General features: G+C 46.9%; 1 protein-coding gene across 1 annotated transcript in view; it reads right to left on the bottom strand.

Annotated features, from left to right (window-relative positions):
* The window catches only part of NMUR1 (neuromedin U receptor 1), a 76,185-nt gene that overhangs the window by 20,719 nt on the left and 34,447 nt on the right, over positions 1-21,019 (bottom strand). Inside the window, exon 3 of the mRNA XM_088467448.1 lies at positions 12,121-13,056. Coding sequence (XP_088323574.1) covers positions 12,121-13,033 — 913 coding nt within the window. The 5' untranslated portion in view covers positions 13,034-13,056. The remainder of the gene's footprint in view (positions 1-12,120; positions 13,057-21,019) is intronic.

Genomic DNA, 21,019 nt, shown 5'->3' with positions numbered 1-21,019 from the left:
GGTTAGGGTTTGGCACCAAGGAGAGGGTTATGGTTAGGGTGAAGATAAGGGTTAGAAAACAAAAAAAAGACCATTTTTGTGTTGACCATTCCCATGTGGAATGTTTGACCCTGCCGACATTTTGTATGTGTCAGCATACATACACGTTGGCATGTTGTGTGTTAACCTTTTGTACATGTCGACCTTTTGCCCCTGTCAACCTATTGACTGTCGACCATCTGGTGTTAACCTACTGTTTATTGACTTTTTTACTGTCGATTTATACACCGGTCATTTAGCTACAGTAGCTTACTCTATGAAATGACAGAAGCTGATTTTTTGCTTTCAGCACCTTCTCCACGGAATCTCTCTCCAAAGCTTGATACATCTCCCCTTAAGAAGATTTATCAAACCAAGTGGAGGTGCTGTCTATAGCAACCAATCAAATTCTACCTATCATTCTATAGAATGTACTAGCTAAATGATAGCTAGGGGTATATTTACTAAAGGTTGATTTTAATATATTTTGATCGATTTCAAATCAATCAAACTCGATTAAAATAAATCTTTAGTAAATATGCCATCTAGACTCTATTTGGTTGCTATATACAAGGCCGCTAGCTGTCCTCTGTAGAAAGTTTTGATAAATCTCTCTGTAAATCTGTATGAAGCCATCTGAACGTTTTCAAGTTGACAGATCTGTGGCTAGCTACAGTACAGTATGTTGCTATAAGTCACCAAACTGTTGGCATTCTTACTGAAATGACCTGTGACAGGCTGTGAGTGGAGAAAAAAATAAAACTGCAGAGTTCAAATCCGAAAATCAGACAGCGCTCACAATGTGCGGTATGGTTGCACAAGTTCAGTGAATATATCGGTCATGCTCTCTAATATGGGAATTGAAGGGAGCAGGGGTTTCAAGAGAACAATCATTGAGCTGAAGTGAGGATTATATCTTCTTGAAAGATAAAACAATCTTATAGCCATCCTCAGAGATGGAAACGTCTATTATTAATCAGGCATATCTACTGAAAATATGGTAATGTTCTTTGAATGAACACAGCAAGAAGCCACTTGTTGGTGACAGGAGTACAAAATACAATTGGCTACACTCCGCTATTATTTTCAAATAAATTCTGTCATTTATTGCAACTTTTCTTTACATAGTAACTGTGATAGAAGCACTGGAGAAATGTGGAATGGCTACTATATATGTCCTAGATTCCTGTCTTATGTCTTAAAACCCCAAGGAGAAGTCTGTTGGATAAGCAGACTAGAAATGTCGGCTTCTGTGAAAAGCCAGAATGGGTCCTGGGGGTGTGGATGTGAGAAGGAGGGCTCCATCCACAGCCCACTCCAGGTGTTGGGCCTTTCAGCCTGGTAGCAGGCTCTTTAGGGTTTGCACCTGAAAGTGGCTCAGATAAGCTAGGTTTTTTCATAGCTGAGTGTCTCATACCTGGGAGAGCAGGCCGCAGGTTAGCTTGCTCTGAGACACTGTTGGCTGTAAACCAGAAGGTACTGTGGATGGGGATTTTGTTTAGTGTTCTGTTAGATAGGGAACTTACTGTCTAGTTCGTGCCCAGCAGGGCTAGGGTTTATTTTATGTTTTGTTTATTTGATTGTTGAAATTGCACAATAAAAACTTGCACCGTCCAGCTTGCATGAAAATCCATGACTGGAGTGCTGTTTCCTGGCTGCTGTGTGTAAGGTGGTGTCCATCTACCCCAGGAGAGGGACCCGCTACCCCGACCTTATTACAATTGGTGGAGAATGCGGGCAAACGCACACTGAAGTTGCAGCAAGGAAAAAATGTGTCCTTTAAAATTTAAAGGGACAGACACGAGATTGTGGAATCCATGAAGGTGGCGTTAGCAGATGCTCAGAGAGGCCAGGTTCTGCTTTCAGCTGACCCCTAAAGACAACATGGAGGACATTGTTAAGGCCTTGCTCCAGGCTACGGCAGCACAGCAGGAAACCAACAAAATTCAGGAGGCAGCCCTAAGGAAACCCAAGTTACCATCGAGGAAACCCACCAGGCCTTAGCGGAGAACAGCCGGGCCATAAAAGAGGTGGTACAACACCTACTAGCCCGGACAGCAGATGCTTCCACTGACCCTCCAACCCACACTCGCTCTATACGCGCCAGTCATTTTTTGCAGAAGATGACCCCGAGTAATGACGTGGAGGCGTATCTTATGGCCTTTGAGAGAACCGCAGAAAGGGAGAGTTGGCCCAAGGAATAGTGGGCAAGTCTTGTGGCCATCTTCCTGTCTGGAGAACCACAAAAGGCCTACTATGATATATGCCTAGATGATGCCAAGGACTATGCAAAGTTAAAACGGGAGATCCTAACTCACTTGGGAGTCGGCTCATTTGTTCAGGCCAAACGAGTCCACCGCTGGGAGTTCCAAATGGAAAAACCTCCACACTCACAGATGCATGACCTCATCCATCTAACCACAAAATGGCTACAGCCCGAGACGCTGACAGGACCACAGATCGTGGAAAGAGTTGTGATGGATCGGGTATTTGCAATCGCTACCTGCATCTTTGCGCAAGTGGGTGAGCCATGCAGACCCTAAGTCCGCAGACCAGCTAGTCAAACTGGTGGAGAGGTACGTGGCAGCTGAGGAGCTGTTGAGTCTTCCCCACCGAGCCCCGATGGCACAATGGTGAACTCCCATCGGCACTGGTAAGACTGTTCCAGGGGAGAAGGGTACTGGGTGATGGAATGTACCTAAGACTGAGGGTGAGGAACCTGGAGACAGGCCAGCCAGGCCAGGAAGGCTCCTTCCCCATAAAAGACTAGATTATAATGTGCTCCAGTGTTTCTGATGTGGTGACTTCGGCCATATTTCAGCTAATTGTTCTCTTACCTCTGAACCTATGCAATATGATACTGCTCATGTATACCGCAGGGGGTCTTTCTTTGCACAGCCAGCCTGTACTGCTGACCGGCGGATTTAGACTGATAAGCACATGTGTGTACTCACTGTAGAAGGCAACTGTGTAGAGACTCTGTTAGATTTTGGTAGCCTGGTGACACTTATGAAAGCTGAGCTGGTGACCCCTTGAAGCGTAAGTGGAAAACTGTTGGTGTGACCTGCATACATGGGGACACTCGCTATTATAATACTGCAGAAGTGAACATCGAAACACCATGTGGTTTCCCGCGATAGTCTCTGTGGGTTTGGTACATGGCTTAATGTATGATGTTTTATTGGGGAGAGACTTTGCTCACTTCTGGAAGTTGTGGGAAAGCCGATTTTTCACAGAGGTAAATCACCCTGATTCATTTGAGAAGGTTACTGGCGTAGTAGCAGAGGAAGTTTCTTCAGAGTCAGAGATGTTCCCTTTTTCTAGTATGATTGGCGAACTAGAGAATGCAGAGCATGATGGTGGCTCGCCAAGTGATGTGCCTCCCACTGAGGGAAGTGTTGTTGAGCCAGTTGATCGTCTGCCTCATTTAGAGGTCAGAAGAGAGGTCTTTGCCATGGAGCAGTTAAATGACCCTACTCTGGTAAAAGCCAGGGAGAATGTCAAGGTGATCAATGGGAAACCCATAGACCACAATAGTCCTTTGTTATATCCTTACATGGCAGTATGTTAGGATTGTGATGTGCGCCGGACCATTTTTGCCGGATTTGGATTTGGTTCTAATTCGTCATCTGGCTCTGGATTTGGATTTGCCAAACTGCGGTGACTGGCTTTGGATTTTTTGCCAAAATTGGCAAAAAAATCTAAAATGACATAAATTGGGCTTTTTTTTCTTCCTAGAGTATTATTTACCTCAATAACATTAATTTCCAGTCATTTACAGTCAATTTAGACCACCTCACAGCTTAAATTATTGTTTTCACCATTATTGGCCAAGGATTGCAGTGAGCTGACTGGTTACCAAGCGTCAGAGCAGCGGCGCAGTGGCACAGACACCACAGTTTAAAGCACATCTATGAAACTATGCCACACAGCAGTGGCAGAAATGAAAGGTAGTGCTAGATGGAATTTTCCTTGGGCCCTCCCACCCACCCTTATGTTGGATCTTAAAAAGGACATGCACACTTTAACAAACCATTTCAGCGACAGGTACTGCCACTTGGTGGCTGAAGTGCTTGGTTTGTTTGGGCCCCCACAAAAAAATCTTCCAATCTACTAAAAGTAACAGGTCTACAGTGGCATGATGTCACCATCATTGCCATCCTCACCCTCATCAGTGTGTACATTATCCGATTCCTCACACAATAGCAGTTCATCCCCGCTGGAATCTACAATTACAGAAGTCTGTACTGTGACGTGATTGGTGGGAAAGGTTTTCCTCGTGAAATTTCCAGTTCATTTTAATGAACATCATTTTTTCTACATTTTGCGGAAGTAGCCTCCTTTGTCGTTCATGGCTGTACTGAAAACTCTCTCCGAGTACACACTGGAGCATGGGCAGCTTAAGTAATGCAAAGCCAGTTTATACAAGGGTATCCAAATTGCCTTTTATTCTTCCAATATTCGAAGGGACTCAGGGCCCGATTCAGACCCGCTCGCGAGCGCTGAGCGCTCACAAGCGGGTCGATGTTGGGCCAGTGCACATGCGCACGAGTGACCGGCTCTGTCGTGCGCATGCGTGAGACCCGGATATCGACTGCCAAGCTGTCGCTATGGGTCTCGCTACAAAGGGCGCGTGCACTCGATGGTGAGTGACAGCATGTCACCTTTGGTGAGCGTGCCGGGGGCGTGGCTGCACAGATGGAGGGGTTCCCATAGGAATGCCTACCATCTGGAGCCGGCCCCACTGACATCACAAGTGATGTCAATGGGAGTGCTGCAGACGAGACCCTACCACAAGGGTCTCGTCGCAAGCCTGATGGTCGCGATGGTCTTGACCATCGCTACCATCTTTTTGGCCGCTTGCTATAGCTGTGGGTGGTCACCCACAGCTATGCGAGCGGCCAGGAGGCCGCTCAAAAAAAACAGAGGGACGGCCCTGATTCAGAGCGAGCGCTCTGTCAGAGCATCCGGACATTCTGACAGAGCGCTTGCTCTGAATCAGGGCCATCCTTACCTTTTTTTAGAGCGGCCTCCTGGCCGCTCGCATAACTGTGAGTGACCACCCACAGCTATAGCGAGCGGCCAAAAAGATGGTCGCGATGGTCAAGACCATTGCGACCATCGAGCTTGCGACGAGACCCTTGTGGTAGGGTCTCGTCTGCAGCAAGCCCTGGAGTGCTTTCGGCTCTAACAGAGCCCAAAGCACTGCCACTGACAACACTTGTAATGTCAGTGGGGCCGGCTCCAGACGGTAGGCGTTCCCATGGGAACCCCTCCATCTGTGCAGCCATGCCACCGGCACGTCCACCAAAGGGGGCGTGCTGTCACTCACCATCAACAGCACGCCCCCTTTGTAGCGAGACCCATAGCGACGGCTTGGCCATTGCTATCCGGGTCTCGCGCATGCACACGACGGAGCCAGTTCCCTCGTGCGCATGCGCACTGGGCCAACATCGACCCGCTTGTGAGCGCTCAGCGCTCGCAAGCGGGTCTAAATCAGGCCCTCTGTGACATGTCTACGTGTACGGTGTCCTGAAAATAATCCTCCACCATTCTTTGGAGGGTAATCGTATTAGATGGAGTTACGGTAGAGGTGTCACTGGTGTTGGGCAAATCTTTTAGACCTGACCATATGTCAAAATGTTGATTTGACGTATCTGCAGCACCACTGGGTCTTTTGGAAAAGGTGATTTTATTTTCTGGCTGCTGCTGGAGAAACCGAAGGAGGAGACGTCATCGTAGTGCCATGTGTCATTTCAGCTGCCAACTTGCTCACCAGGGGCGCTTTGGTTCTTTTAAGATCTGGGTCAGTTGTAAAGAAAGACACAGCATACGACTTGAACCTAGGATCAGGCATGGTTGCTAAAATATAATGATCAGATTTCAAGATCTTGGCCAACCGTGGATGCTGGCGAGGCGAACAAAGGACTTGATCTATCAGTCCAGCATACTTTGCAGAATCACTTTGTTTAATCTCATCCTTCAATTTCTCCAGCTGCTTTTCCAAAAGTGAAATCAGGGGAATCACCTTACTCAAGCTAGCAGTGTCAGCACTCACTTCACAAGTGGCAACTTCAAATGGTTTGAGCACCTTGCACAAGACAGAAAGTACTCTCCACTGTGCTGGGGTAAGGTACATTCCCCCTCCTCTCCCAATGTCATGCTTGTCGTATAGCTATGGATGGATTTATGCTGCTCCTCCATCCGCTGAAGCATATACAGGGTTGAGTTCCACCTTGTTACCACTTCTTGCTTCAGTTGATGGCAGGGCAAATTAAACTGCTCTTGCAGGTGCTGCAAGCTCCTGCACGCTGTTGCTGAATCCCAAAAATGTCCCGAAATTTTTCGGGCCACAGACAGAATCTCCTGCACACCCCTATAGTTTTTTAAAAAACCCTGCACCACTAAATTTATTGTGTGAGCAAAACAGGGGATGTGTTGGAATTCACCCAGCTGTAATGCTTTCACTATATTTGTAGCGTTGTCAGAAATCACAAATCCTGAGGAGAGTCCAAGTGGGGTAAGCCATGTTTCTATGACATCTCTTAGTTTTTCTAAGAGGTTGTCAGCAGTATGCCCCTTATTGAATCCGGTGATGCACAGAGTTGCCTGCCTCTGAATGAGCTGGTGTTGTTTGTTAGATACTGCTGCTGCTGAAGACGATTCACCCACCCAGTGGGCCGTCACAGTCATGTAATCTTTAGTTTGTCCACTACCGCTTGTCCACATATCTGTGGTTAAGTGGACAGTGGGTACAGTAGCATTTTGCAGGCCAATAATTAGGTTCTGTTTAACGTCCTGGTACAGCCGAGGAATGGCTTTTTGGGTAAAATGAAAACGAGATGGAATTTGGTACCGGGGACACATGACCTCAATTAACTGTGTAAATCCCACTGCATTAATTGCGGAAATTGGATGCAGATCTAATATTAGCATAGCTGTCATGGCGTCAGTGATCCGCTGTGCGACAGGGTGAGAGCTGTCATACTTGCTTCCCCTTGCAAGAGATTCTTTAACAGTCAATTGTTTTTTGGTATACTACTAGTAGTCTTCTTGGTTCACTTCTGGGACGAAGATCCACCAGCAGCAGCAGCAGCAGGCCTAGCGCTCAAAGATTCAGTTTCTTCTGAGGTGTCCTGGATATTGGAGGAGTCACCGTGACTTAGCATTAACAAATTGGATGCTGTACTACCACTGATCATTCCTGAGGATATTGAGGAGGAAGGTGTTGTCAGCGAAGATTGCAGGTGCTGGGATTTAGTAGAAAGAAGACATCTAGCTAATGCTGGACTGCTTGTTATTTTTTTAGCAGTAGTTTCTGTTATCAAACACCTGTCATGAGCTCGCTGCAGATGACGTAATAGTGTGGAGGTTCCTGGATGCTTAACGTCCCTACCTCTACTAACTGTGGTCCCACAGAGGCTACAAATGGCTTGACAAACATTGTCAGGGTTTGGGTAAAAGTAATTCCACACAAAAGATGTGGATTTGTTGGTTCTATGCCCAGGCATGGCAATGGCCTTCTTATCTTGGCCAAGAGCTGCTTCCACTGGTGCCTAACTTATACAAACAATATCCTCATCCTCAACATTATTAGTACCAAGGTCAGCTGCACATATATTCCCCTCATCCCCACAACTACAGATGGAAAAGAAACTGTGGAGGGCGGCTTCTCTGAAATGTCAGGCTTACACATAGCAATACCACTCGTGGACCCACTTAGACTCTCCTCAGGGATTTCTGACATTTGTGTTCAAAAAACACAGTTTGATCTACTGCCTTATTGGTTTTACATTTTTTCACACTTCGATAGTCTGATTGAAAAGGTCTTTTATCATCATGAGAGGCACAAGATTCCTCACTGACAGTTGCAGAACCACCACTCAAAAAAAAAGGGCAAAGCCTGAGGTTTTTTTTTTGTCTTTACCCCTGTGAAATCTAAATTTTTTAATTTCATGTTCCCTAAGTTTTTAAAGCCTCTACACCCTTGCTAGCATTTGCTTGTTTCTGCTCTCCTCTCGGTTCATTCTCGTGATCCATATTAATTTATCACTATGAACTAGAGTCACAGAGCTTGTATACACACAGTGGGCTATGCCCTATCACGGAGCTTGTATAATAGACACAGTGGGCTATGCCCTTTCACGGAGCTTCTATGCACTCACTGGGTTTATGTCCTGTCACGGAGCTTGTATAATACACTCAGTGGGCTTATGCCCTGTCACGGAGCTTGTATAATACACTCAGTGGGCTTATGCCCTTTCACGGAGCTTGTATGCACTCACTGGGCCTATGCCTTTTCACGGAGCTTGTAGAATAGACGCAATGGGCTATGCCCTTTCACGGAGCTTGTATGCACTCTCACTCTATCAGAGCCAAAATCACTCCCACTGACATCACTGTGTAAATACCTCGCTCTGGGAGCCATGTTTTCTAATGAAGATCTATATTTATATTTTTAAAACTTTTCTTTTTCTGCAGAAAAAAAATGTAAAGTCTTGATGTTTAGTATTTTAATTATGATGAGAAACACTAGTGATGTCAGTGGGGCCGGCTTCAGACAGTAGGCGTTCCCATGGGAACGCCTCCGTCTGGCAGGCACGCCCCCGGCACGCCCACCAAAGGGGGCGTGCTGTCAATCAACATCGACAGCACGCCCCCTTTGGTGCGAGACCCAGAGCGATGGAGAGCCCGTCGCTCTCCGGGTCTCGTGCATGCGCACGACGGAGCTCCCTCCATCGTGCGCATGCGCAGTGGGGGACATCGACCCGCTTGCGAGCGTACTGCCGCTCACGAGCGGGTCTGAATGACCCCCTAAGCCCAGTCACGGAGCACACAGTGGCAAGAACTACTCTCTCTAACTGTAATCTAACTCTAGTCTCACTTTTCTCCTCTCTATCACTAACTAAGCGTGACTGTTCCGTCTGACACAGTCACGCGAAATGGCGCCGACAGCCGGGCACCGAGCCTTTTATAGAGGCGCGGTGCCCGGCTGGAATTCCAAGGTGGAATCCGAGTCAGGCGGGAACACCCGAACTTGCGTTCGGGTGGACTCGGATTCCACCTGTTCGGAGCGGTTCGGATTCTGAGGAATCGGATCGCCCGACGTCCGGCATATCGGGCGATCCCCACACACGATGAGATCAGGTGGCTGACCGGCCGATTTGCTGGCTCCCCCCTCCCTCACCCCCGTAGAGAAGCATGAGATTGCATATCACATCCCCTGATCGACCGATCCTGTATGGGCCTCCGTCCGACATCAAGCCCATACGCGGTGCGATATAGCAGCCAAATCGCACCAATTAGTCGGAACGGCTGCTTTATCGCACCGTGTATGGGCCGCTTTAGAGTACAGTATCAGAAATAAAACAAGTGCTAGTGGTGGGAAAACTGGGCAGTTATCAGTGAGTTTTAGATATAATTTTGGGAGATGTTAGTCATTTTTATACAGACCAGCTTGTTTTGGTTTTGATCTATCCTTTCACACAGAGGGGCCTATTCATCAAATGATAAATGGACCGGTAAACATGCGGAAATGCTGGTTTCCGCATATTTAAGTTACCGGGCCATTCATCATCAGGGGTCCGATAGGACCCGCTTGATATTCAGCAAACTCTGAAAACTGAAAGTTTTCGGAGTTTGCTTCCGAGAAAAAGCGCCATCTTCAGACGAATGCTTGTTCTCGGATCCCGGGGATGCGAATAGGCATCCGAGCGGATCCCCCTGCCACCTCCCCTCTACCTCCCTGGGGTCACACATGCATAGCCGTGATGACGGATGAAGGTAAGTAACGCAGCTACAGAAGTAGCATCAAAACTAACCACGGGGACAACTGCTTTTCGGAGCAGTTGTCCCCGCACCGGAGCAATGATAAATTGCTCCGGTGTCACGCTCCCTCCGCTGCAAGTTCTATATTTAAGTATCCCTCGCAGCAAGATCAAAACTTCATCATCGGAAGCCATATGGCCTTCGATGATGAATAGGCCAAGCCCCACAAACACATGCTTAAGTGATAGTACTGATCTTGCTTTTCTTCTGTAAAACCTAGCAGGCAATCAGATTTCACAACAGCAAAGCTATAACCAATGACTGTACATATTTTCTCTTAAGGATCTATGTATAAAATAGGCAATAGCAATTTTTTCTAATAAGAAAAACCTCTGATCTAGTAAACAAATCTCACTGTGAAGCTGAGTGATACTGGTTTATCGCATTGCCAGGTCAGTCTCAGGGGAAATGCACTTTCAGAGATGGCCATAACAGAACAAATACTGATGCAGTATACAACTGGAATGCATGTTAAATAGGCAAGGTGTGGTGAATCTGATAGCCAGGTGGTAACCCCGGTGGTAACCCCCTGTCATCGGTGAAAACACCAATTTTTGCCTTTGATATACAGTATATCACCTTAGAATTCATTGTGGGCCAGATCACTAAGCATATAAAACAAGAGAAGGAGGATGAAGTGGGAGGAGGGGGTGGAAAGAGGCTGGCTGTTGGAATAATGGTCAGAGGACAGTATAAAATGGTTCTTAGATGTATAATACTAGATTGGGTATGAGGCTATATAATTTGCCAGACACTGGCCATAAAATATGTTGCCTATGAACATACGCTAAATATATATTTTGTGACTCTAGAATTTTGCTTAACAACGAAAAGACATTCTCTTACTTGATAAATCATAGCAGGTCCTATTTTAATTCAAAATATTAGGCAAGAGAAGGTACACATTTCAAACAAATGGTAATAAAGAAATAGGGTTACAGTCTGTAACTACCTTAATGTACGTTGTTTTACAGAAAGCAAACCCTGAAATAAAATTCCTTTTTACTGCATATTTATTTTCCTATGGCAGAATGAGATATTTCCAGGTGTAAACCACTGGATAGATATATGTATTGACTGAGCAGTATTTACCATTGGAATATATAGTTTGTCCTTATATTAAGAGTAAACAAATTATGGGCCTGATTCAGACCCACTCGCGAGCGGCTGTCCGCTCGCAAGTGGGTCGATGTTATGCACTGAGCATGCGCACGACGGAGGGAGCTCCGTCGTGCGCATGCGCCAGACGCGACGAGCGAAGGAAAGTCCTTCGCTCGTTGTGTCCGATCAAAGGGGGCGTGCTGTCAATGTTGATTGACAGCACGCCCCCTTTGGTGGGCGTGCCGGGGGCGTTCCCACGGGAACGCCTCCCGTCAGAAGCCGGCCCACTGACATCACTAGTGATGTCAGTGGGAGTGATTTTGGCTCTGATAGAGCCAAAATCACTCCGGAGCTTGCGGTTGAAAACCTCAACCGCAGGCTCCGGCTCGCAATTTCGATGGTCGCGATGGTCTCGACCATCGCGGCCATCAAAAAGCACGCTCGTATAGCCTGTGGGTGGTGACCCACAGCTATACGAGCGTCCAGGAGGACGCTCCATGAAAATGGAGCCCGGCCCTCATTCAGAGCGTGCGCTCTGCTCAGAGCGTACGGCTCTGAATGAGGGCCTATGTATTTAATCACAGATGACTTTGATTAGGTGAACATTGAATCCAAACAGCAAGCCGCATACACTTTGCTTTTATTACACATATCTCTATTCCTGAAATAGTCTTTGTTGACTCAGATATGCTACCACAGGGAAATTACATACAGCAATATCAAATATGAGTACAATATTGTAGTATACTGTATGTGCTGGTGACTTGACCACAGCATAACATCCATGCTTCCATTATTCATAACCCATTAAAACAGCCTCATGTAAGACTTTATTCACTTTTATTTGCTGTTGGTGAGCAGGGAATGACACTAGCTGCCAATAAACCACTGCACAGTAATATATAACCAATATTTACAAATAATAATAGATTCATAGATATAAGTTTGTATCAGCAGGGACATGAATGTTTTTTCTATCCACTGACGCAAAGGTTAATGAGGAAGTTTATATAAAATCATCTGGGTTTTAAAATATTTCTACAAAAAATAATGTACATTTCGAATTTGATTTATACAGTTCTGGTCTTACAAGAGAAAAACTGTATCTGCTGTAGCAAGTTGATCATTATTTTTATTTACATGAACAAGTAGTAAGAAAGTGATATAACTTACACAGCATCTTAGTCACCTGTTTCCTTCGACTCTTCTCTTGTTGAAGTCTAACGTTTTGGTAACTGTCTCCATCTCCACCAGATTTCGCCTCTAAAACTTGCAACATCTTCTCCCTCTTAAGTTGAAGGCCAATCAGAAGGTACAGAACACTGATGGTACCCATTGGTAAGAAGAAGAAGAATATAGTGGTAATCTGAATAATAACATTGTAAATCCACCTTGGTCGCACCAAAGTACATGTATCAGAGCCAGGTACAATGCCAAGACCAGGCACGTCCAGGTGGTAGATTCCAAAAAGGCTGGTGTTGGGAACAGAGCACAGAACAGACAAAACCCACACAGTTATGATAACTCTCTTGGCATGGTTCCTAGTTACTACATACTTGGCCCGAAGAGGGTGCACCACTGCAATGTATCTCTCCACACTGAGTGCAGTTACGTTCAATATGGAGGCAAAGCATACTGTCTCAAAAAGTAGAGTTTTGAAGGAGCATACACCCTTCCCAAAAAGAAATGGATAGTTACTCCAGAGCTCATACAGCTCCAGAGGCATTCCCATTATGAGAACCATCAAATCAGAAATTGCAAGGCTAAATAGGTAGTAATTTGTAGGAGTTCTCATGATCTTGTGTTTAATAATCACAATGCAAGTTAAAGTATTTCCCACAGCACCAACTGCAAAGATAAGAAGGTATATCACACAAATTGTGGTGAAGTTGTTTGACCGACGTGGACCCAGGTACTTGAAGAGGATTTCCTCCAATGTCAGATTACATTCCATAGGGTTTACATCACAGAACCCAAGGCTGTGGTTTATTGCACTTTGATTGGAGATATCAACTTGATCAAGGCTGCGAGGAACATCTTTGTGATGTGGAGGAAGCTCCAAGCTTGAGTAGTTGCTGATGGTCATTTCTCTCTCTATTGTGTACAAACCTATGGAAAGAAGGATTTATGTTTCAATGACAGAAATGGGGCATTTTTACATATTTTTCAGATTGAAAATTTTATGACAGATAGGGAGAACATATGGATTACATAGGAGCTTTCCCTTGCTTATCAGTATATGTTGAGATAGCTAGCCACAATAGCAAAGGCTCTACTTTTCTGTGGTACTAATCCCAAGGCACTTTTTCAAAGTGGGACCCCTCTGCTTTTTCTATTGCGTTGCTTAAATTTATATAACCCAGAACTAGCAAGTACAGCATCTGAATCACATTTACATATTTGTATTAGGGGTGAGCGGGTTCGGATTTCTGAAATCCGAACCCCCCCGAGCCCCCCCGATCCGAGTCCGATCCGAGTCAGGCTCGACTTTTCCCGCCTGACTCGGATCTGACATCGAGGCAAAACGTCATCATCCCGCCTTCCGAGTCTCGCGGGTTTTGGATCCTATATAAGGTACCCGCGTCGGCGCCATTTTCTCACTCGGCTGTGGACAGTGAAGAGGGAGGGTGGGAGTTAGTGCTGTGTAGTGTAGTGTAGTGTAGTGCTGCTGTTGTCCACTACTTCAAAGTCCATAGGGGCTGGCTGTGTTGTGCTGTGCTGCTGTTGTTAATAGGGGCTGTGTCCACTACTTCAAAGTCCATAGGGGCTGGCTGGACTGTGTTGTGCAGTCAGTTCTCCATAGGGGCTGTGTCCACTCCAAAGTCCTGTGCAGTGTCCCAGTCCTAAAGGGGTGCTGTAGTGTTGTCCAGGGGGTGCTCTGTCCATCAGGGGTGCTCCCCCCAAGTGCTAAAAAAATAATATATTTTCTGTGTTTGTGAATTGTGTGCGCAGTAGCCGCACGTGCATCAACAAAGTAGTGCCAAGCGTGCGCCTGTGTCATAAGTAAAGGGCCGGCTGGCTTGACCGTTAAGGGTGCTGTAACCCCCGAAAGTACACTCCAGTCCAAACCAAAAAAAAAATTATTTTCTGTGTTTGTGAATTGTGTGCGCAGTAGCCGCACGTGCATCAACAAAGTAGTGCCAAGCGTGCGCCTGTGTCATAAGTAAAGGGCCGGCTGGCTTGACCGTTAAGGGTGCTGTAACCCCCGAAAGTACACTCCAGTCCAAACCAAAAAAAAAATTATTTTCTGTGTTTGTGAATTGTGTGCGCAGTAGCCGCACGTGCATCAACAAAGTAGTGCCAAGCGTGCGCCTGTGTCATAAGTAAAGGGCCGGCTGGCTTGACCGTTAAGGGTGCTGTAACCCCCGAAAGTACACTCCAGTCCAAACCTAAAAAAAAATTATTTTCTGTGTTTGTGAATTGTGTGCGCAGTAGCCGCACGTGCATCAACAAAGTAGTGCCAAGCGTGCGCCTGTGTCATAAGTAAAGGGCCGGCTGGCTTGACCGTTAAAGGGTGCTGTAACCCCCGAAAGTACACTCCAGTCCAAACCAAAAAAAAATTATTTTCTGTGTTTGTGAATTGTGTGCGCAGTAGCCGCACGTGCATCAACAAAGTAGTGCCAAGCGTGCGCCTGTGTCATAAGTAAAGGGCCGGCTGGCTTGACCGTTAAGGGTGCTGTAACCCCCGAAAGTACACTCCAGTCCAAACCTAAAAAAAAATTATTTTCTGTGTTTGTGAATTGTGTGCGCAGTAGCCGCACGTGCATCAACAAAGTAGTGCCAAGAGTGCCCCTGTGTCATAAGTAAAGGGCCGGCTGGCTTGACCGTTAAAGGGTGCTGTAACCCCCGAAAGTACACTCCAGTCCAAACCAAAAAAAAATTATTTTCTGTGTTTGTGAATTGTGTGCGCAGTAGCCGCACGTGCATCAACAAAGTAGTGCCAAGCGTGCGCCTGTGTCATAAGTAAAGGGCCGGCTGGCTTGACCGTTAAAGGGTGCTGTAACCCCTGAAAGTACACTCCAGTCCAAACCAAAAAAAAATTATTTTCTGTGTTTGTGAATTGTGTGCGCAGTAGCCGCACGTGCATCAACAAAGTAGTGTCAAGCGTTCGCCTGTGTCATAAGTAAAGGGCCGGCTGGCTTGACCGTTAAGGGTGCTGTAACCCCCGAAAGTACACTCCAGTCCAAACCAAAAAAAAAATTATTTTCTGTGTTTGTGAATTGTGTGCGCAGTAGCCGCACGTGCATCAACAAAGTAGTGCCAAGCGTGCGCCTGTGTCATAAGTAAAGGGCCGGCTGGCTTGACCGTTAAGGGTGCTGTAACCCCCGAAAGTACACTCCAGTCCAAACCAAAAAAAAAATTATTTTCTGTGTTTGTGAATTGTGTGCGCAGTAGCCGCACGTGCATCAACAAAGTAGTGTCAAGCGTTCGCCTGTGTCATAAGTAAAGGGCCGGCTGGCTTGACCGTTAAGGGTGCTGTAACCCCCGAAAGTACACTCCAGTCCAAACCAAAAAAAAAATTATTTTCTGTGTTTGTGAATTGTGTGCGCAGTAGCCGCACGTGCATCAACAAAGTAGTGCCAAGCGTGCGCCTGTGTCATAAGTAAAGGGCCGGCTGGCTTGACCGTTAAGGGTGCTGTAACCCCCGAAAGTACACTCCAGTCCAAACCAAAAAAAAAATTATTTTCTGTGTTTGTGAATTGTGTGCGCAGTAGCCGCACGTGCATCAACAAAGTAGTGCCAAGCGTGCGCCTGTGTCATAAGTAAAGGGCCGGCTGGCTTGACCGTTAAGGGTGCTGTAACCCCCGAAAGTACACTCCAGTCCAAACCTAAAAAAAAATTATTTTCTGTGTTTGTGAATTGTGTGCGCAGTAGCCGCACGTGCATCAACAAAGTAGTGCCAAGCGTGCGCCTGTGTCATAAGTAAAGGGCCGGCTGGCTTGACCGTTAAAGGGTGCTGTAACCCCCGAAAGTACACTCCAGTCCAAACCAAAAAAAAATTATTTTCTGTGTTTGTGAATTGTGTGCGCAGTAGCCGCACGTGCATCAACAAAGTAGTGCCAAGCGTGCGCCTGTGTCATAAGTAAAGGGCCGGCTGGCTTGACCGTTAAGGGTGCTGTAACCCCCGAAAGTACACTCCAGTCCAAACCTAAAAAAAAATTATTTTCTGTGTTTGTGAATTGTGTGCGCAGTAGCCGCACGTGCATCAACAAAGTAGTGCCAAGAGTGCGCCTGTGTCATAAGTAAAGGGCCGGCTGGCTTGACCGTTAAAGGGTGCTGTAACCCCCGAAAGTACACTCCAGTCCAAACCAAAAAAAAATTATTTTCTGTGTTTGTGAATTGTGTGCGCAGTAGCCGCACGTGCATCAACAAAGTAGTGCCAAGCGTGCGCCTGTGTCATAAGTAAAGGGCCGGCTGGCTTGACCGTTAAAGGGTGCTGTAACCCCTGAAAGTACACTCCAGTCCAAACCAAAAAAAAATTATTTTCTGTGTTTGTGAATTGTGTGCGCAGTAGCCGCACGTGCATCAACAAAGTAGTGTCAAGCGTGCGCCTGTGTCATAAGTAAAGGGCCGGCTGGCTTGACCGTTAAGGGTGCTGTAACCCCCGAAAGTACACTCCAGTCCAAACCAAAAAAAAAATTATTTTCTGTGTTTGTGAATTGTGTGCGCAGTAGCCGCACGTGCATCAACAAAGTAGTGCCAAGAGTGCGCCTGTGTCATAAGTAAAGGGCCGGCTGGCTTGACCGTTAAAGGGTGCTGTAACCCACAAAGTACACTCCAGTCCGAACCAAAAAAAAATTTATTTTCTGTGTTTAGCCGCACGTATATATCAAATCGATATAACATAAATGGAGGACCAAACTTTCTCCGATAAAAATAAAATAGAGAAAGATCAAGAACCACTTCCTCCTAGTGCTGAAGCTGCTGCCACTAGTCATGACATAGACGATAACATGCCATCAACGTCGTCTGCCAAGGCCGATGCCCAATGTCATAGTAGAGGGCACATACAATCCCAAATGGCAAAGTTCAGGAAAATGACCTTGAAAAAGACATTTAAATCAGCTGAAGAGAAACGTAAACTTGCCAATATGCCATTTACGACACGGAGTGGCAAGGAACGGCTAAGGTCGATCCCTAGTATGTTCATGACTAGTGGTTCAGCTTCACATGACGATGGAAGCACTCCTCCCACTAAAAAAATCAAAAGAGTTAAGCTGGCAAAAGCACAGCGAAGAACTGTGCTTTCTAAGAAGATATCACAAATCCCCAAAGAGAGTCCAAGTGTGGTGGTGGTTGCGATGCCTGACCTTCCCAGCACTGGACGGGAAGAGGTGGCTCTTTCCACCATTTGCACGCCCCCTGCAAGTGCTGAAAGGAGCACCCACAGTCCACTTGCTGATATGCAAATTGAAGATGTCACTGTTGAAGTACAACAGGATGAGGATACTGGTGTAGCTGGCGCTGAGGAGGAAGTTGGCGAGGAGGATTCTGATGGTGATGTGGTTTGTTTAAATCAGGCTCCGGGGGAGACAGTTGTTGTCCGTGGGATGAAAAAGCCCATCACGGTCATGCCTGGGCAGAAGACCAAACATTCCACCTCTTTGGTCTGGCAATATTTCTATCCAAATCCGGACAACAACTGTCTTGCCATATGTACCATATGTAAAGGTGAAATAAGTAGGGGTAGGGACGTCAACCACCTAGGAACATCCTCCCTTATACGGCACCTGCAGCGCGTTCATAAAAAGTTACTGTCAAGTTCAGAAACTTTGGCTCAGACCGTAAGCAGTCCAGGGACACCTAAATCCCGTTGTCCTGTTGTATCCAAGCGCCTGCAAACCACACCGTCAACTCCCTCCTCGTCAATTTCCTCCTTAGTCAGGATCGGAAGTAGTCCTGCAGGCCATATCACTGGCATGACTGACTCTCCTATCCGGGATTCCTCCGGAGGATCCTGCATTGCTACGCCTACTGCTGCCGCTGCTGCTGTTGCTGCTGCTGCTGGGAGTCGTTCATCATCCCAGAGAGGAAGTAGGAACACCACTACTTTTACTAAACAATTGACCCTCCAACAGTCCTTAGCGAGGAGGATGAAGTACGACAGCAGTCATCCTGAAGCAAAACGTATAACTGAGGCCTTGACTGCTATGTTGGTGTTAGACGTGCGTCCGGTATCCGCCATTAGTGCAGTGGGATTTAGACAATTGATGGAGGTAGTGTGTCCCCGGTTCCAAATCCCGTCTAGATTCCACTTCACTAGGCAGGCGATACAGAGACTGTACAGAAACGTCAGAAAAAGTGTCCTCAGTGTCCTGAAAAATGCCGTTGTACACAATGTCCACTTAACCACGGACATGTGGACAAGTGGAACAGGGCAGACTAAGGACTATATGACTGTGACAGCCCACTGGGTAGATGTATCACCTTACGCAGCAACAGCAGCAGCGTCACCAGTAGCAGCATCTCAGAAACGCCAGCTCGTTACAAGGCAGGCTACGCTGTGTATCACCGGTTTCAGTAAGAGGCACACCGCCGACAACCTCTTAGAGAAACTGAGGGAAATCATCGCCCAGTGGCTTACCCCACTTAGACTCTCCTGGGGATTTGTGATATCTGACAACGCCACCAATATTGTGCGGGCATTACATCTGGGCAAATTCCAGCACGTCCCATGTTTTGCTCACACAATAAACTTGGTGGTGCAGAATTTTCTGAAAAGCGACAGGGGCGTGCAGGAGACGCTTTGGGTGGCCCGAAAAATTTCTGGCCACTTTCGCCATTCAGCGACTGCGTGCCGAAGACTGGAGCGCCAGCAAACACTCTTGAACCTGCCCCGCCATCACCTGAAGCAAGAGGTTGTGACGCGGTGGAACTCAACCCTCTATATGCTTCAGAGGATGGAGGAGCAGCAAAAGGCCATACAAGCCTATACATCCACCTATGACATAGGCAAAGGAGGGGGTATGCACCTGACTCAAGCGCAGTGGAGAATGATTTCCGTGTTGTGCAAGGTTCTTCAGCCCTTCGAACTTGCCACACGTGAAGTCAGTTCAGACACTGCCAGCTTGAGTCAGGTCATTCCCCTCATCAGGCTTTTGCAGAAGCAGCTGGAGAAAGTGAAGGAGGAGCTAAGACGGAGCGATTCCGCTCGGCATGTGGGACTTGTGGATGAAGCCCTTCATTCGCTTTGCCAGGATTCCAGGGTGGTCAATCTGTTGAAATCAGACCACTACATTTTGGCCACCGTGCTCGATCCTAGGTTTAAAGCCTATGTGGTGTCTCTCTTTCCGGCCGACACAAGCCTGCAGAGGTGCAAAGACCTGCTGGTGAACACACTGTCAGCTGAAGCGGAACGTGACACGTCAACGGCTCCTTCTTCATTTTCTCCCGCAACTGGGGCTGCCAGGAAAAAACTTAGGTATCCTAAGCAACCCGCTGGCGGTGATGCAGGGCAGGCAGGACCAAGTTTGGACATCTGGTCCGGACTGAAGGACCTGGCAACAATTTCTGACATGTCTACTGTCACTGCATATGATACTGTCACCATTGACAGAATGGTGGAGGATTACATCGGTGACAGCATCCAAGTAGGCATGTCAGACAGTCCATACCTGTACTGGCAGGAAAAAGAGGCAATTTGGAGGCCCCTGTACAAACTGGCTCTATTTTACCTGAGTTGCCCCCCCTCCAGTGTGTACTCCGAAAGAGTGTTTAGTGCAGCCGGGAACCTTGTCAGCGAAAGGCGTAGGAGGTTGCTTCCACAGAATGTGGAGAAGATGATGTTCATCAAAATGAATTATCAGCTCTTCCAGGGAGACCAGCCTCCAGAAGGTACAGAGGGACCTGTGGTGGTGGATTCAAGTGGGGACGAGTTAATACTTTGTGAGGATGAGGATGTACACACTGAAGAGGGTGAGGAATCGGTGGATGAGGAGGATGAGGATGACATCTTGCCTCCGTAGAGCCAGTTTGTGCAGGGACACATTAATTGCCAGCTTGTTTTGTGGGGGCCCAAACGAACCAATCATTTCAGCCACAGTTGTGTGGCAGACCCTGGCGCTGAAATGATTGATTTGTTAAAGTGTGCATGTCCTGTTTATACAACATAAGGGTGGGTGGGAGGGCCCAAGGACAATTCCATCTTGCACCTCTTTTTTTCTTTGCATTATGTACAGTTTGGGGCCTAGTTTTTCTAACTGCCATCCTGCCTGCCACTGCAGTGTCACTCCTAGATGGGTCACGTGTTTGTGCCGCCCACTCGTGTCGCTTAGCATAGTCATCCAGCTACCTCGGTGCAACCTTTTGGACATAAACACACTATTGTGAGGTGTGAGGTGTTCAGAATAGACTGGAAATGAGTGGAAATTAAGGTTATTGAGGTTAATAATAGCATAGGAGCAGAAAAACCTACAAATTCTGTGATTTTAGCTGTTTTTATGCTTTTTTTAAAAAAAATACAGATCCAAAACACAAAACCCAGAACCCAAAACACGGAAGGGTGGTTTTGGCAAAACCAATCCAGATCCAAAACACGAAGAAAGATCCAGATCCAAAACCAAAACACAAAACACGAAAAGTGGCCGGTGCACACCCCTAATTTGTATGTTCACGTTTATTCAGATATATGATATGTGATGAGATGTGATTTATTATGTTATAGCAATGCTCAATTATTTGCTATACTCGGGTATATTACAGTGATCTGCTAGTGACAGTCTAGATTGACTTCCTACAACAATTATTAGTATCTAGTACAGTGACTCCCAAACTGGACATTGCAGCACACTCACAAGGGGGTCGTGGGTGCAGTGGCGTTCCCTCCCCATGGTGTCACCATGGGGGCATGGCTCTGTGGCCTGAACCCCATTGTCCCGACTCCCATGCTTTTACTGGGAGGGCCAGAGGGGTGCAGGAGGTGCGGACTGCCCTATGTGCAGTGCCAGTTCCCTCACAGTGTCAGGAGCCGAGTGCTGCACTTAATACTACAGTGCAGCACCCGGCACCTGTCACTGAGGGGGAGTCTGCACCTTGATGTCACTCCTCGGTGGGTGACACCCGGGTGCGGCCC

The sequence above is a fragment of the Taudactylus pleione genome, unplaced genomic scaffold, assembly GCF_031769625.1.
Source record: "Taudactylus pleione unplaced genomic scaffold, aTauple2 ptg000010l, whole genome shotgun sequence".
Lineage (NCBI taxonomy): Eukaryota > Metazoa > Chordata > Amphibia > Anura > Myobatrachidae > Taudactylus > Taudactylus pleione.
Note: the sequence above shows the minus strand (reverse complement) of the source record. Positions and strands in the feature narration are given on the sequence as shown.